We start from the raw sequence: 17,572 nt of genomic DNA, 5'->3' as shown, positions 1-17,572 counted from the left end.
CTAAATCTCCTGCTATACAAACCAAAATTTTCACTGGCTCTAGTCCAGTAACAATTGGGAGTGTGGTAGACGCTGCCTCACCCTCCGAATTATTTGAAGATCAAACGTTTGTGGCTACACCATCAATTACTGAATCAGTTTTAAGTGGTGTGAGCCCTCACACATCCCCAGTGATATCTCATGTGACCACTCCCTGCAGTGTGTTGCCAACTTATGTTTGCAAGTCTTCATCCATATCCCAAAACTATCAGCAATCAGAGGCAACACTACATTCAACCCTGGCAGAAGAGACTCAAAGTAAAGGATTGCATCCTCTTGAATCTTCACCAGCTAAACCTTCAGAGAGTATATTGCCCAAAGAAAAACTAAATGGAGGAAGTTGTGTAGACTCTTCTGAAATACTTACAGAATTAACATCTGAAGCAATTGCTAAAGTGGGCACCACAGATAACATGGCTTTATCTAAATCAGACATATCACAGCAGGAAACTCCAGAGGAAACCAAACAAACTAAATACATGGAATCTGTCAGTATCAACACTGGATTTAGTGATGCCTCTTCTGTAGCTCACATATCACAGGAGAAAATAAATCCTCCGAAGTCAATATACATTGGCATTAACTGTCCAGATGTGACTCCCAATGATGCAGAAAAAGAACCAGATGATCAAAAACCATATGTAAGACTGCCCCATATTTTTGTCTCAGCAGCCAGTTCACCAGAAGAAGAGACAAATGAACATGAACTCAGTCAGTGTAGCAAGTCTGAACTTCCAAAATTCAGTGAAGATTCCCCTCCTATTGCAGTAACAGCAGCAGACTGCAAGGAAGTTTTACCTGATTATGTTGCACCATCTGAAATGTCTAAGGAAACTAAGACTACAGACATCGATAGCACTAAGACATGTATTGAATCAGGACAAGTCAAGACCGTCTCACCAGATATGTCACTGCCTACAGCAGATTATATACAGACAGATGAACGTAACTCTCAGCACACACTGACAAGGAATAGTTTGGCTAGAGAAGCTACCCTCGCAGAAGCTAGTGAAGTAAAACCAGAGATCACTGAAACTTGTACAACAACTCAACAGTCTTCTACAGACAGAAAATCAACAGCTCCAGACATATCACTACATGCAGTAACTAAGCCTGTTGGTGACCTAGCCTGTCAAGTTGAAGATACAAATTTAGTGGTAGAACCATCAGAAGGTCCAGAAAGTCTTGAAGATGTGATACATAAAGAAAAAATCACATCTTCACATGTTGTATTGCCTGAAGAAGTTCAATCTCTTGATAAGTTGTCACAGAAGGAAGTATCATCAGCATCAGATGTAAAATCACCTGAAGGAATTCAGCAGCTTCATGACAAAACTGAAAGATCTTCTCAGCCCAGTTCTGTCAAACCTCCTAAAGATATAATCACAACATCCAAGGATGATATTTTAGCTGTCGAAGTTCATCCGCCAGAAGTTGAAAAGACTAATGAGCAGCCAGGTAAAGGCTTATTTTCTGTGTTTAGTGGCTCAACTGCAACCCCACAGCAGACATCCTCTCAAACTGGATTATCAATACTTGGTGGCATTCTGCCTGGTTCTTCTACCAAAGACACTCCTGCCACAGGTTTACTTTCAATGTTTGGTGGGCCAAATGCCCCATCCTCAACAGGATCCAAAGACACACTGCCATCATCAACCCCACAAGAACCCCAAGGAAAAAGCTTATTCTCTATGTTTGGTGGATCCAGTAGTCAGCCGCCATCTGGCCCTAGAGGTCCATCTGTTGGAAATGTGCGACCTAGAGGTCCACCACCTAAAGAACCATCAGGCAAAGGCCTGTTTTCTATGTTTGGTACATCAGCACCTCAACAATCCCCCAGTCCCCGAGTTAATTCTGGGGGTAATACCACACCAAGAGGACCTACCACTGGATCTTCTATCTTTGGTGGAATCCTCCCAGGTTCTACTACACAAAAAGAAACCTCTGCTGCAGGTTTGTTTTCCAAGTTGGGGGGTCTTAGTGCCCAGCCCCAAACTGGACCTAGAATACAAACATCAGGACCAACAGTTACACCACCAGAACCCAGAGCCTCAGAGCCCTCAGGAAAAGGACTTTTGTCAATGTTCAGTGGACAAAACCAGCAAGCATCAGAAGCACATCCAGCAGTTTCTAAACCTTCTGATTCTGAGGGTATTTTCAAAGTTTCATCTGTTTTTTCACTTGGTGGTACATCTGATAGTAACAAATCTAAAATTGGATTTGGCCTATTTGGAAAGACTTTCTTGGAGGAAACCAAACCAGAGCCAGAAATACCTGCCCCTGTAAGGGAGGAGATTGCCGTGGAACAAATTAAACTCCCAGACACAGTGAATGAAAATGTACCTTCTCAAGTAGAGAAGTCATACCTGGATGGTCAAGATTCAAACACAAAAAATTTAATTCCACTAAAAGATACACATATAGAGGAAGAGAAAGAAGCCACAATTCAACAACAGCTTTCTAGTGATGAAAGTGCCTCAGTTGCAGTTGAAGGTTGCATCATAGACACACCAAATGTGACCAATAATCTAATGGAGAAAGAGAGACCTCTTGAACAGCAAGCTGTAAAACTAGCAACGGAGGAACAATCATGCACTAAAAATGCAGTCGATGCTGAGAAAGAAGTTCCTAAGTTAGATACTGATTCTTTTGAAATTAAAAGCATGGGTGATGAAACTGGTTTAGTTGGCATCACAAGCTTATCAGAAAAAACTGACGTTATGCAGACATCAGAAAGTATTATAGATTATACTGATAAAAACACAAGATCACAAGATCGGATTGGAGAGGAACATATGGACTGGAAAGCTGTAACTGAAGGAGAAATACCAATTCCAGATGTAGCAAAACAAACTGAGGAGGCTCTAAAAGCAGTTTTTTCAAATGTGGAAAATGCAACTGAGCAGCCTTTAAAAATTGCTGACAAAGAACAAACTGCAGTTGCAGATGTGGAAAAATCTACTGAGGAGCCTTTGGAAGTTGTTGACAAAGAACAAGTAACAGTTACAGATGTGGAAAAATCAAACGAAGAGCCTTTGGAAGTTGTTGACAAAGAACAAGCAACAGTTACAGATGTGGAAAAATCAATTGAGGAGCCTTTGGAAGTTGTTAACAAAGAACAAACTGCAGTTGCAGATGTGGAAAAATCAACTGAGGAGCCTTTGGAAGTTGCTGATAAAGAACAAGCAACAGTTACAGATGTGGAAAAATCAATTGAGGAGTCTTTTGAAGTTTCCAGTGAAGAACAAACAGCAGTTGCAAATGTAGAAAAGTTAACTAAGGAACCTCTGAAAGTTGTCAGTGGTGAACAAACAGATGTGGAAACATCTACTCAAGAGGCAACTGCAGAGGATTCAGTAATATTAGTACCAGATAAACCTTCTGCAGAATCAGTGGTGGGTCTAGTTTCAGAATTAGAAAAATATGATGAAGATTTGAAACATAAGTCTGATGAAACTACGAAAGAACCAACTAAAGCAAAATTGGAACTTGGAGAAACTAGGACAGAACCTACACATGGATCAGAGAAGTGTTTTGAAACTATTAAATCTGCTGCAGTGGTCTCAATAAAAGATGAAGAAAAAACCTTGGGTACCAACCTACCTGAAGTCATGCCATCTCCAGCTGTGGGGCCTTTAAAAGGTTTGTTTTTGGGACCTGCAAGTCCTCCACTACAGCCCAGGCCTGGTATGGCCAGAGTACCAGGCCCATCAGGACAAAGAATGGGAATGCCAAGGATGGGAGGACCACGAATGGCAGGACCAAGAATGGCCGGCCCAAGAATGGCAGGACCAAGAATGGGGGGTACAAGACAGCCAGGACCACAAAAGCCCCCAGATACAGCTCCATTTTCTGGCTTTATGTCTATGTTTTCTAGTCCAAATACCTCAAGCAAATCACCAAATGTTGGTGGACTTTTTTCAAGTTCACCTGGTTCATTTTTTGGATCATCACCTGCTCCTCATCAGCCACAACAACAGCAGCAGCAGCAGAAAAGCTCATTTTTTGGTCTTCCAAGTAGCATTGCCACAGAGTCACTTACCAGTGACCTGTTTGGGATATTTAAAGGTTCAGAGACAACAAAATCTGGGGAACCTCAACAGTCTGGCACACAGTCAGGACAAGTGGATAATTCTGCAACTGTTACAGTATCTGAGAGCAATGAAAAGATAAATACAGAGACACCTTTATCTGATGATGAACGTGTCACTCACAGTGATGGCTCTGAGGTCCCTGAAAAAGGGTTAGTGGAGGACGTCGAACGAAAAGACAAAGCCGAGGCCGAAGGAAATTCTCAGAATGAATCAACTAAGAACACTGTCTTCACTGAGAAAGAAGCAGGGAATGATGGTCATGCTGAGCATTTAGAGGCACCAGTTTCTGGAATGTCTGAAAAAGATAAACCACCCTTAGGTCCTGAAACCAAAGGCATCTTTGAAATACCTAGTTTGGCTTCGTCTAAATTTGGTTTTATGTCTGTAGCTACTGAAGGCACATCATCTATTGGATCCCTTTTCTCCTCCACTTCATCTTCACCTATGAAGACTCAACAACCACCATCAGATGGTGGTCTTTTCTCTGGGCTCAAAACCCTTTCAGCTGGTATTTTCCAGGATGAGAAGCCAACTGGAAATGAAGGACCATCATCTGCTTCATCTGTGTTTGGCATGAAACTTGGCTCAGTGTTTGGGAATTCAGATTCTCCCAAACCTCAGTCCACCCCTCTGGAAGTCACAGCTCAACCTCAAACTCAAAGTCCAAAATCTACAAATGAATTTTGTGAGCCAGACTTAGAGAAACTTTCCACGGGATCTGGAGAAACAGAAAGTGCAGATGTCAGTGATACAGAAGGACCAACGGAAACCTCAAAAACAGGAAGCAGTGAAACCTTAGCACAGTCACTGCAGTCTGGTCCCGCCTCCCATTCAGTTTCCTTTGCAGAAGGCTTGAATAAACCCCAGTTAGAGATCACACCCTGTGAGGTAGATAACAGGGAAGTTGACACACAGGACATGGTGCATGCAGATTTGGGCACAGAACAACTAAAGGACCTCTTGACAAAGGAAGCTGCAAAAAGGCTAGTGCAATTTTAATGATAAATGACAGTGATCATTTATCATACTAATGTAGACAAATGTGTTGCACCTTTCCTCCTCTTCTCTCCCCAGTTAGCATATTTCTTATTTAGATCAGTTATTTATTATTTAAATCTGCCTTTTTCCTTTTCCCGTTCCCGTTCCCAGTTTTACCTACAATTTTAATTCTATGCACTTATATAGGTTTTTACATTTTTAGATTCATTTAAATGATTTTTTTTTCAGAATATACAGTATACACACTACCCGAGTAGAAGTACAAAGTGATTTATGATGCTGTGACAATTCATGCTATAAAAGCAGGCTGGACACGGTTGGAAAAAAGAAACAGCGAGAAGTAATTTGTGCTATGACCAAGACAAAGTAATCAATGCCATCATGGGGCCGCTTTCCTCCTTTAGTAATCCCAATCATTTAACAGCCACACAGTACCTATTAAGTGAGCCACTTATTATTTTTATCAGCCAGGTCAAACGTATCCCTACTGCTCAAATGAAGTTTTTAATATTTCAGTTTCAATCTTGCTAAATGTTTAAATAATTATGATTAATGTCAATTTATCATTGTGTGGCACATGCATTAGTAGATTTTCAATGTTATTTCTTTATTCTCTACTCACACAGTATGAGAGAAATTGTAAAAGCTGGTCTCATTAACAGTCTGCTGACACCTTAAACTTACAGCTTGACCGCACAGCGATGTCTCTGAGAAGGCTCTAGACCTTCCAGTGATAATTGCAGCCCTCTCTTAGTGTGATTGTTCTGCGTTAAGCTTTATTCATCCCACTTACCCTTTTGAACCTCGTTTTCCTTGTTTTGTGTTGTCTTCGTGATGATGATAATCTCTTTACCCTTAGTTTTACCACCTGTTTTAGTAATTAAATTCCATTGTTTCCTTTCTAAAATCTATTTCCTTTACTTTTCCTCTAATAGTTTTCATATTTTTAAGTCAGATTGACATTTTGGAAAAACATGAATTTCACTTAAATTATTTTTTTTATTTCAAATTTTGGAATCAAACAATAAATTCTGCCATTGTTCTTTAATTACCCAAATAGCCACATCTAACAATTCATTCTCATTCTCCTACAGTCCACCAGACAGCAGTCGATTTGATTCATCAGGCAACCTGAGCCCAGCAAGCTCCCAGCTTAGCTCTGAGCCTGAGGACCGGCCAGATCCAAAGTCCTGCCACCCCAGCGGCCCTCGTCCCTCTCTCCACAGCCAGCAATCTACCTGGGACGAGGAAGAAGAAGAAGATGAAGAAGAGATTGAGAAAGAGCTACATCCACTACCAGAGCCTGGTTCCAATAAAGATTTGAAGGACTCTTCAGTCAACTTTCCCAAACCAGATGTGTGCAACCGTGATAACAGAAATCAGTCTAGTACATGGTATGTAAACTATGTAAATGTTACTAGGGGTTCATTCAGCATGGTCTTCCATCTCTTTAAAACCTTTTCCTTTGAGCCTACTGATCTGCTGGCTTCATCTTTCTCAGTTTCTTCGAGGACGGCCCTCCACCGTGCTCTCCATCTAAGGTTCGCTGGCTGAAAGCATACAACAAAGTGCGAGTGCAGCTCCTCGAGGTAAGAAGACTCATTTTACCTGTTCACCCCAACTACTCTCTCTGTTTCTTTCTTTCTTACACAGTCATATACATAATTACATGACGTATACCTTTGAATTTTACTACACTGCGTTTATTCCACACAGGGGTACAGTTCATGATTACACAAACAACTCTTATTAAATCAATAAAATCCCATGCACAGACAACACAAGCAGCATTGCTGTTCTATTCTCTCTCTACTACTTTTATCCCTGTGGGTTGGTTGAGTTTCAAGTCATGTCTCAGAAATTTCTTATCAATTTTGTGCTCCTTAAGGATTTCTACTTTGATCTGGAAAAAAACCTTTTCAGTGTTGTCCTCTTTAGATCCAGCTGTCCACTGTTACAGAAGGTTTGTAGTTTCGAGATACGCTACTGCGAATTAAAATGATCTTTAAATTATAGAATCAACCACGTCTGAGTTGTTTACAGTTGATGTAAATGTTAACTATTGCATTTGGCCTTTCTCTTGGATTTTATTTTGCATCTTTTTTTTATTTCAGTGTATTTTTGAAGAACAGATTATGTTGATGTGTTATCTCTCTCTCTCTCTCTCTGTGTTTTATTTATTATATTATGTGGCTAACATTGTCTGTTTTTCTGTGTTGTTCTAACAAATCCAATGTACTACATATCAAACAGGGGAAATAATCTTGTTGCAGCTAAATGTTTGTGTATAAGTTGTGTGTTTGACATATGTGAAAATGATTTAAAAAGGGTTCATGCTCTCTGTTGAGAGAATCTGAAAACGTGCAGTATGTTCCAGCACATTGCTTTTTAGGGTAGGATCTACACCTGTAACCTGTAGCTGAAGACTCTGCTCTTTGTTTGAGTCCCTTTACACCTGAACTACACTTTGAAACATTGCCTGCTTGTCGTCCCATCTTGCCCCGGTGAAATTCGAATTTCATTTCATGTTCATGTTGGTTCATTCATGTTCATTGGAGGTTTATTCTAACCAACCCTCACTACTGCATGTATAATTGCCACCCTTAATTTAATTTTAATCTAGTTGGGAACATATTATTAACTTTCACTATTCTAAAACCCACTCTTAGAAACTAAAAAATGGTTTGTGGTGAGTAACACTAGTTACAACTGCTGGTCTTATAGAAATCACTCATTTATAGCTATAGTTGGCTTTAAGCCCCGACCCATGTATCCTAGACCACTTTTTTTTACAAATAAATATCCCCTTTAAAATCAATTTTTTAAATTTTAAATTAGAATCTAATGAACTGGGCTTCTAAACTTATCATTTGTTTCTGAGGGAGTAAAGGGCGACAAAGAAACCACTGAGAGGAATTCAATCTCAAGAGTGGCAGTAGTAGGTCAGGCCACCACTGAATAGGGGGACAAGTGGGTTCAAGACTCTGTATTGACATCCCATCACTGTGCTGAACTGTCCTTGAGCCGGTTGATGAATCCCTGTTGTTCAGTAAACGAGCCTGTAAACTGACTGTCTGACAGGGGGCTGAGATAAAAGATCATTTACGTACAGGGATCAATAAAGTGTTAATTTTTTTATGAATCAACTCCTGCAGGACCATCTACCTGCACATGACTCTTTATAAACAATCATTCTCAATAGACAAATATGAGGGTACCTAATACAATTAAGAACAGAGAAATTACAGTGTAAAGATTTATAAAGGAGCTGTAAAGGTAACTGTTCTGAAACTATTGTAATACCTGTAGAAAATATGAATCTTCCTCATATGTAGAAAGCTGCCATCTCTACAGGGATATATATATATAGTAATAATTAGTGTGTCTTTATTTGTCTCTAAAAAGTCAAATAACATTTCAGCATGACTGTAAAATATTGAATAAAGAAAGGGAAAGAAATTCAATCAGCAGCTAAAATTGATTTATTATTGCCCAGAGTGGCTGTGAAATAATGTCCAGGAAGAACAGGACTCGAATGAGAGACCAGAGAGAGAGAGAGACCACCACTTTGGATCTATCATACGAACAAGATGAAAACAGAAGATTAAAGGCCTGAGAGCATCTTAAGATGAAGATGATCTTTGCCCGTAGTCTTAAAAAGATCACCTTCTGCTTTTTGGAAACCAGGATCAATAACGTTTCACATTTTACTTTCCTGTTTCCCTCCTGTGTGAATTTATTGGCTCACTGCATGTCTCCTCCCATTCGCTGGCTAAGCAGCCAACCATTTACTTACCACACAGGCCTAATAAATTATTTTATACTGTATGTGTCAAAAGAGTCAGAAGGTTTAATTGCCAAAAATCTCCCACGCTGATTATTTAGATTTTTACAAGCACTTTTAAAGGGACACTCCGTCCAATACTCATTTATTCAGAAGGAAGAGTGCTCAAATACACCTTTAACTAATTAACCTTAAATGTGTAACAGGCCAGATGAACTGGAGCCTCTAAAGACCGAAACCTTTTACATCAGTACACCTTACATCTCATTATGCTCTCGCTCACTCAAGATATCAGGTCGTCATAAGCTGCGTTTCATTCAGATCAGCTGAACTTGGCCATTTACAGCCTCAGTGTAAAAGAAACAGTAATTTATCAAACGTGCTCCTCAGTTTTTTTTAACTCTTTACTAATTAGATACTGTCTAATTTTTCGAACAGGGACAGTATTGCGGAGGGTTGGGAATGTGTATCATCTGCTCGGCTGCTTTGCTGATCTTAAACAGATGTAAGACACCTACACAATGAGCACCACCACCACCATACAGGTGAAAAGGCTGCTTCTGCTGCTGCTGCCACTTAAACACAAATCCATGAGCATAATTACTTCATCCTGTTTCGAGCTTGTTATCCGCAATGATCATTTCGTTTAAATGCCCCCCTTTTGATCTTGTCCAAGACTCAAGCGCTCTGCTGTTGGAGGCTCATTAGGCCGCCATCTCAGGAGTGCAGCTTGTGTGCACGTTGTTGGTGTTTTATACCAGCTTTTCTTAATGTGGTGTTTTAGGTCAAGCTCTAAGTCCTGTTTGCTTTGGGAGAGCAGCAATGACTTTTCCACAGAAGACAGGACTCCTATCTGTTGCTTCAACAGCATTTTAATGACTGTATTTGCTGAAGCAGCATGTCCAGTATAACAATACACTTAAATATTACCATTAAAATTAGGTTGAAACAGTTATGATGCACAATTCAATAATCTAAACAGCTTAAACAAAACCAGTGTTTAATTCTAAAGGAATATAGAGGAAGTTTGTCCTCTGTGAGTTTAACATTGCCTTTCCATTAAATGTGAATAGTGTGTTTTGAGCCTGGATCTCTTTTCTTCCTCCTTCCTTTTATAATTGACATGCCAAAAACAGTTTCTTCAGAAAGCCAATTATTTTGGTTTGAGAGAAACATCTGTTTGTCAAAAGTTCAATTAATTCATGTCTTCTTTTGAATATTTGACATTCCTTTTATAATTTATTATGTTAAGATGCTGCAGGATATTCTAAATGTCCAAAAATCCAGAAACACAGATTTGATAGGCTGAACACCAATAAAAGAAAATCTATCTTCCTTTATTTTCTCAAATTTTTTCATTTTTATGCTACAGCATGATTGAAATTACTTCTTTTTTAAAAGTCTAACCATCTCACTCTAATCTGAACAACACAGTAGATCCAGGTTTGCTACTGGTCAGTACTGTAGTTATCCCCTTAAAGACATAAATAGCCTTTTTGTCTCTGTATCTAATATCGTAGCATGGCAACGATGTCACATTTCTATGGAAACACAACCTTATATTTGTTTATGATCAGGGTGCCATTGCAGCAGTTGGTGGTAGGTGTGGGTGCTCGCACAGTAAATACTCTAGTCCCTGTCTTATGTATTGCTCAAAGTTGAGGTCTGTGTTGACGCTACAAACCGCTATAGCTGTCCCTGGTTAGCGTGGTGCTTTTCTGATCTTTCAAGTGATCTTATCAGTGTCTGATTGATGGCAACATGTTGCAGGCATGTCCAGATGGATGTCAGTGATATTCCTTTTATTCTTCAGTGCTGTTAAATACAGTACTTTGTACCATAGCACATCACATCAGGCACTCTAACATAAAGGGTGAAAATACATTTCACTAGTGAATAACTCACAGTAAGTGTGTTACTTACTGTGAAGCCACAACATTTGTTTGTATGGAGGCTGAATGAAAGATGTTCTCCCTGATCTAAGTAGTAATAAATGTTGTCCTCTGTTTAACATGACCCAAAGGAATAAAAGACTTACTGTACACTCTAAACAACAGTGAAAGAAAGATTCAGTTAAGAATTCTTCATTTTAGATGACTGCTGCTAAAAAGACGAATCAATTCCATCTAATTAGGAGCTTTTTTGATTGGTGTGGAAACGACAGACCTCTCCACTGACGGCTCTGATTATACTTTTCAGAGTTCTAGTTAACTGTTTGAGTTTAATTTAATGAAGCTGTGGAGTAATTATAGTGGAGCATAAGTGATTAGCACATAGATGGCTGTTTTTACCCACTCTGTTGCAAACAGGATTAGTCTTCTCATTACTCCTCAACAACATAATCAGGTAGAGAATGGGCTACGTTAAGGTCTCACAACATGTGCGCTGTAGGTTTGCAGCAAGCCATATAATGTACTGCAAACTCAGAAGATAGGCAGAGCAGCTCATTAAAATGAGACACACAAGACAAGTAAATGACCAGAGAAGTGGAAAACTTCAGTCTGTTTGATTTACGCTGCAGTTTCATTTTCCAATAAGCACATTTGTCTGAAAAGAAGGTTCTAGTCTCGGACATGCATGACAGAACTGGAGCAATTTAAACATGAGCTGAGATAAAGGAGGCAACTAAGGGATGTTACACATGACCCGGAAAGTGGGCCAATGTCTTTTCTTCTCACTGCAACAAAAAAAAAAAAAAAAAAAAACCTCTCTGGAAGCAACAATTATCATGAACATGCCACTGCAGAGGGGTTTGGGAACGAAAGGGAAGGGGCAGAAGAAAGCAATAACGGGAGGCATCCAAATCCACAACAGACGATCACCACATCTTGATGTGTGGGTTTGCTGCTTTTGAATCAACAAATGTCAACACAGAGTATTTACTTTTTGTGCTTTAATGCTTCTTACAAGTTACTCACCACCTAAAATCTATGTTTGATTATCCTGCAGAAGGTGCATTCAGCTTCATGTAGGATATTCATGTAAGCTATTACCAGTTTGTAGCCATACATTATTTGACATTTTAGTTTTATTACTGTAATTAGAAAATGTACGTACCAGTTATCCCTGCTGGGTTTGACTGTAGTCAACAACTTCACTTCTGTCTTCTGTCAAACATCATCTGGATTGTGGGGGTAGGTGAAAGCCTGAAAAGGTTTAATTTACTTTGCAGTAAATATATTATACATAAATAAATAATTTATGAAGAGGTCTTAGATTTGAATAATTAACAGCTACCAGTAGAGTATATTAAAATAAAACATTAATCCACTGTTGATGAATGAATCTGTTGTGGTGCTCCTGTAACACATCGTGTATGTTTTCAATATTAGTATCAGTTAATCGCCGGATACTCACAGCACACAGAGCAATAAGAGCAGTGCACCACAGACAAAGTTAAAAAATGAATCAGCCGCTAATCATTAAGTGAAAATCTGGTCTTTGTCCATACTACTGCACTGACAAACTCCAGATGCGATCGTCAACAGCAGCGATACACCAGTTATCTATTAAATGTGTGCATCTGTGATGCTGCAATTTAAGCAGATGGTGTTTTACTTGTGCAGCAGACTTGTAAGTGATCAACTGTATATGATGCCTGGGGTATGCCAAATATAAAAAAATAGATTTTTTGTTTTTTTGTATATTGATTCCCTCTTTCTTAACAGTACCACAGCACCTTTTAAGGAGGCAGTTAGTTTGGTTTGGCCACTGTACGTGTGACTTTTCACCTATTGAAAACTTTTGTCATCTCATGAAGCAGAAAATAGTACAGCGGAGGCCCTAAACTGTTGAGCATACAGCCTGGTAAAAGAAGAGGTGTAAACACAGTGGGACAAAAAACACCGTAGTCGCTTTGTTGTTATTTTGCTTAATAGTTAGTCATTGTATTCTGTTGTATACAATAAAATGATTTGAGGTTGTACTGTTGAAAGAACACCAAATAAGAAAATACACAAAAAGTATATGTCATTTTGGACCTTATTTTATTTATTTATTTATTTTCAAGTATATAAGTTTCATATTTGCACCTAGCCAAAGAAAGTCTGCAAGAGATGAGATTGCTGACATCAAAACGAATATCAGAGGACGGGAGGAGACGTCAGGGAGGATTGTGGGAAAGGAGATGAAAAGATGAGGAGTAGAAAGAAGAGCACATGAAGAGCAGGACGAGACGCTGTGGCTCACATGAGTCCACAACTCCTTGGAGGCTGTGACAGTCACAATACAGCAGTTTCAACTTTAGATTCAGAACTCATAGGCCTGAAAGTTCACCTGCTAAAAAATCACATGAGCAGAACTCGTGGTTTTCTTTTGAAAATAAAAATACATGTTTACGTTTACACTTGCATAACTGTACATATATTCTTTAGAGGCTGAGCATTTCTATGACTATGCAGAGAACGAGATATTGATTATTTATTTCTCTGTGAAAGCCTCAAGAAATGTTCAGAATTACGTGGAAGCACAGAGAAGCCTTATGATCGCTGCATAGAGGGAGCTGTTAAATTAATAAATAAAATAAGTTTAAGAAAGTAGAAGTCCTGAAACTTCCTCAGAGTTAGTTTGAGATTATGAGGATTCTGACTCATATATTCAGCTTTTCTAAAATCCATTTTTTGTTTTGTTTTCCTGCCTCTGCATCTTTTGAGTTGTGAAAGGCCTTGCTCAGTGACAGCCTTAGACACACAAACACACACTTCTTTGTCTCCTTGTGCCCTCGTATTTACAATTCACAAATCATCTCCACCCGTATAGCAGAGATGTTTAGAGAACAACAGTAACTGAAATCGTCTTTACATCAGATCAGACACTTTGTTTATGCATCATATGCATTAAAGAAGGAAGAACAAAGAGCAATGAAATTGAGTGAGATCAAGGGAAACACAGAGAAAGTAGTACAAATGAAAATAAAAATAGGAGAGCTGATGGAACGGGGTGGAGCAGAGTGATAACTCATTATCGACTGAGGGACATGCAGAGATAATTGGATATGGAGGAAGCGAACCGCCTCTGAACCTGTTCAAAGGTTCAGATGAAGTTGTATAAGAAAGATAAGTAGGGAGGGAAAAAACAGAGAAAGTGCAAAGTAATTACTGATAAGCCGCATTTGCTAAATGCCAAAAATGTTGTAATTTCAGCAAAATTTCAGGACATTTTAAAATAATTTTGCAAGTGAATCTGGTCCAAATGGTTCTGTTGCTGTTATTATAAACTGAGATTCTTGCCATCATATTATACAGTTTATTAAGGGGTTCATGAATATTCTGTGATTGCGACTGCAGTGATTCGTAAACACAAAACGCTCGACAAGTCTTGCAGCTTCGTTGCATTCAGAGCTACTGTGGCTGCTGTTGGTGAAGAAATTGTTATCTCAGTCACTCAGATGTGAAGTTGAAATTCAAAACATTAGCAATTAGTTGGGAGTTTTTTTTTTTTTATCTTCTTCTTTCTGACAAGAAAATAAGTGAGTCAATCTTTAAACTGGATGTAATCAGAAACTCTTTGGGAAGTTGTTCAGTATGGTGTTTGTTTATGAAAAGGTTTTCTAGCTTTTTCTGTTTCCATTTCTCTGTCATGGTCCCGATCGTTGACTGGTACATGATGGCACCTCGCTACTGATCCTTGCACTAATTTATCACCGGCTGCTTGGTTTCCATGTTATATACTTGATAGACACAGTCTTCCACTGTTGTTTTTATTGTAAATAGCTTTAAATTGTCAATAATTCAACGCTGGTTGACAGTTGCATTTCTTTATGTTTTTGCAGAGTTTAAAAATCAACCCAACATTTAATAAAAGACAAGATAAATGTAGAAAAGCTTTACTTTTGGTCAATAACTGTTTTTGTTTCTCTGTTGAAGACTAAAGTACAGTCATTAAAATGCTAATTTAACATAAAATTACAAAACCCATTATTAAAAGAGTACAAGGGGAAATAAGTTGAAAAGTCATTTGCTTTCAGTTTATTTTAAGCTAAACACAATTTAACTTAACCCATGTTGCAGTTTCCCTGCGTTTAAATTTTTATTCAGTGCTCAGAGCTGGTCTGAGGAAATGAGAACAGAAAAGGAGAAATTAGAGAAAAACTGAAAAACATAAATAGAAAAAATGAATAGAAAAACTGAGTGTGAGGGAAAGATTGGCTCGTATCTTTCAGCGATGATGATTTCGTTCAGAATACTAACGACACCACCTCTCCGAGGGATCTGAGCCCCGACATTGCTGCGTGACATTGGTTGAAAGTCACTATGGAAATCAGGCCTGTGGGCGGTGTGTGTGTGTGTGTGTGTGTGTGTGTGTGTGTGTGTGTGTGTGTGTGTGTGTGTGTGTGTGTGTGTGTGTGTGTGTGTGTTACTTGCAGGGATTGGAGGAGTCCTCATTTATGTCCTCCAGGACACCAGTGTTAAATCTGATGTTTGTCCATTCGCTTCCCTTGAGTTGAGTGTCTGCCTTGTGTTTACCATAGTGACGGAGCACATCCTTAGACAACATGTACCTTACTCTATGTTAGAATAACAGGATGCAACCAGCAGAGGGGGGAAGAATAACAAAAGTTAAAAGTGAAGCTTCCGTTTAACTTGCATGAGTCTAACGTTTGTTTGAAAGAACCAGCTCCAACAACCTAACTCAGAATAAGGACAATTCAATGTATGATGAAATTATTTATATCACATGTTAAATGCTCCAGGGGGTGCAATTAATTCCAGTCACCAGTAGGATGTCATGTTTATTTGTCTGCTCTGCCAACCGCCATCGCAGATAACCAGCAGTTTCTTTTCTATTTGTCTCTTCAGTATATAAAAGTGGCTGGTACATTTTGCAGTTCACATACAGTGCAGCTGGTGGATGAAAGGGTCCCTCTCTAGCTAACGATCAGCTGTGTGGATGTGAGATGAATGTACTCGAGAGACATTTTACAGCTTTTTACACGGAGGTTGTAGTAATGATTTGTGTTTTATTTATTTATTTATTTGATGATCTCATGGTAAGATGATCATGAAAGACCTGAGACATGGAGAGGGAAGCATGTATCTGCTGCTCTCTGTATGCAGCTTGTCAGAATTACTTGTTTAAAATTGTCTGATATTCATCTTGTATGCAGAGAAGCGGTGTCTAGGGTTAAACCTAAAGATGTAATTACATGCACTTTATTAACCTGGTTACTCCTGGCTATCCACAATAATTACATCTTGTCAAAGCCCCAAAAGGGAAACCTGGTTTTGCTAAATCAGGTTCAAGCATTATTAGAAACCCGGTAACGAAGCTACATTTTAAGGCATTTAATCAATTTTTTTTACATGACTGAAAGGAACAAATACTGTAGTTCATACATACAAGTGAAATGTCACTGTGAAAGCACTTTAGAGAAATAAAGACCACTGCGTGTATCCAAATGCCATTTTGTCTGTATAAAACCAGCATTAAGAAAAGTGCATTTATGCAGGTCTCTGCTAAATATAATGGCAACTAGGAAGTTACTAGTGCATAAAAATGTGTTCCCAGAAACCTGGTTTCATCCCTTTTTTGTCTTAACTGACAAATGTCCAGCTGTTAAAAAGCTGAACTTCTGAATAAAATACTAAATACTGATGTATCTGCTAACGCTCCAACTGCTGCGCTGACTTTACGACTACTCTAATGGTTGAATGACAACAAAAACAAGGGCTGTAATTTTGTCGCCTCTTCCTCGTTAATCTTTTCCCACCCTTCACAAAAGACGTTTTTCTTTGTCAAATGGAAAGAGTTCACAGTTGTGAGATATGGCCTCTTTTCTATATATACACGTATTTAACAATTTGTTCCCGACAGCCCTTCATTTATCTTTCTAAGATAAGTGAATGAGCGTGGTATATATGATAATAAATGCCAACATGAAACAGTTATGAGACGGGTTGAATCTAAGCCTCTTTAATCATTTCTTCTCATATCTCGTAACAGTAACATCGTTTTAGTTATTAGTACAATAAGCTTCCTCTTTGAGGCTGATAGACTTGGATATAAGGCTGTAGCCATGGGTTGTAGCTTTGATGCTCAGTTGTGCTAATAGCCTTTTAATGAGTCATAAGTCACATGCGCATACAGCTGCTTGTAAAATATTTTGTTCATATTTTTGTTCATGTAGAAACTGCAAAACACTCTTAGCTCAGACACCAGCTGAAAAGACTTTAACCTGACGATGCTGCCTCATATCAAGTTATTCACACATTATTAATTGTGTGAATTATTGGCACCCTGGTCCTTGACGGGACTCTGCCCTGTCCCTGCTCAATCCACTGCTGATCAGATCTGTAGAAGCTCACTCCACCCTCATCTAAGATGGTGCCTTCCAGCTTCTGATGGACTGAATGCACCTGATTTTGGTGATGTGGTGTGGTTGAGCAGGGATAGTTTGAAAACTTGGTCCTGGTCGGTCTGTTGGTCAGACAAGTAACTTAGGATATAAAGTTTAAAAAAAAAATCAAGTATTAGCGCACATTTAAAAAACGTCGGCAAAAGTCTGAAGTTAGGCAGTAAAAACTTTTATACTTCTTAAAATATCTTATGTACTGAGGGCTTATACATACTGTGCTGTAGCTGAGCAGCATATGTGTCTGTGCAGGAGTGAAAAGTGAAATTATGTGAGAGAACGAGAGGCAGAGGTGGGTGAGGAAGA

At 38.9% G+C, this 17,572-nt stretch overlaps 1 protein-coding gene across 1 annotated transcript in view; it reads left to right on the top strand.

Annotated features, from left to right (window-relative positions):
- Positions 1-17,572, top strand: part of LOC113151381 (protein unc-13 homolog B-like) — a 127,471-nt gene that overhangs the window by 44,050 nt on the left and 65,849 nt on the right. The window contains exons 10-11 of the mRNA XM_026344353.1: positions 6,227-6,526; positions 6,634-6,721. Of these exons, the coding sequence (XP_026200138.1) occupies positions 6,227-6,526; positions 6,634-6,721 (388 nt within the window). The remainder of the gene's footprint in view (positions 1-6,226; positions 6,527-6,633; positions 6,722-17,572) is intronic.

The sequence above is a fragment of the Anabas testudineus genome, chromosome 9, assembly GCF_900324465.2.
Source record: "Anabas testudineus chromosome 9, fAnaTes1.2, whole genome shotgun sequence".
In the NCBI taxonomy this organism is placed as follows: Eukaryota; Metazoa; Chordata; class Actinopteri; order Anabantiformes; family Anabantidae; genus Anabas; species Anabas testudineus.
Note: the sequence above shows the minus strand (reverse complement) of the source record. Positions and strands in the feature narration are given on the sequence as shown.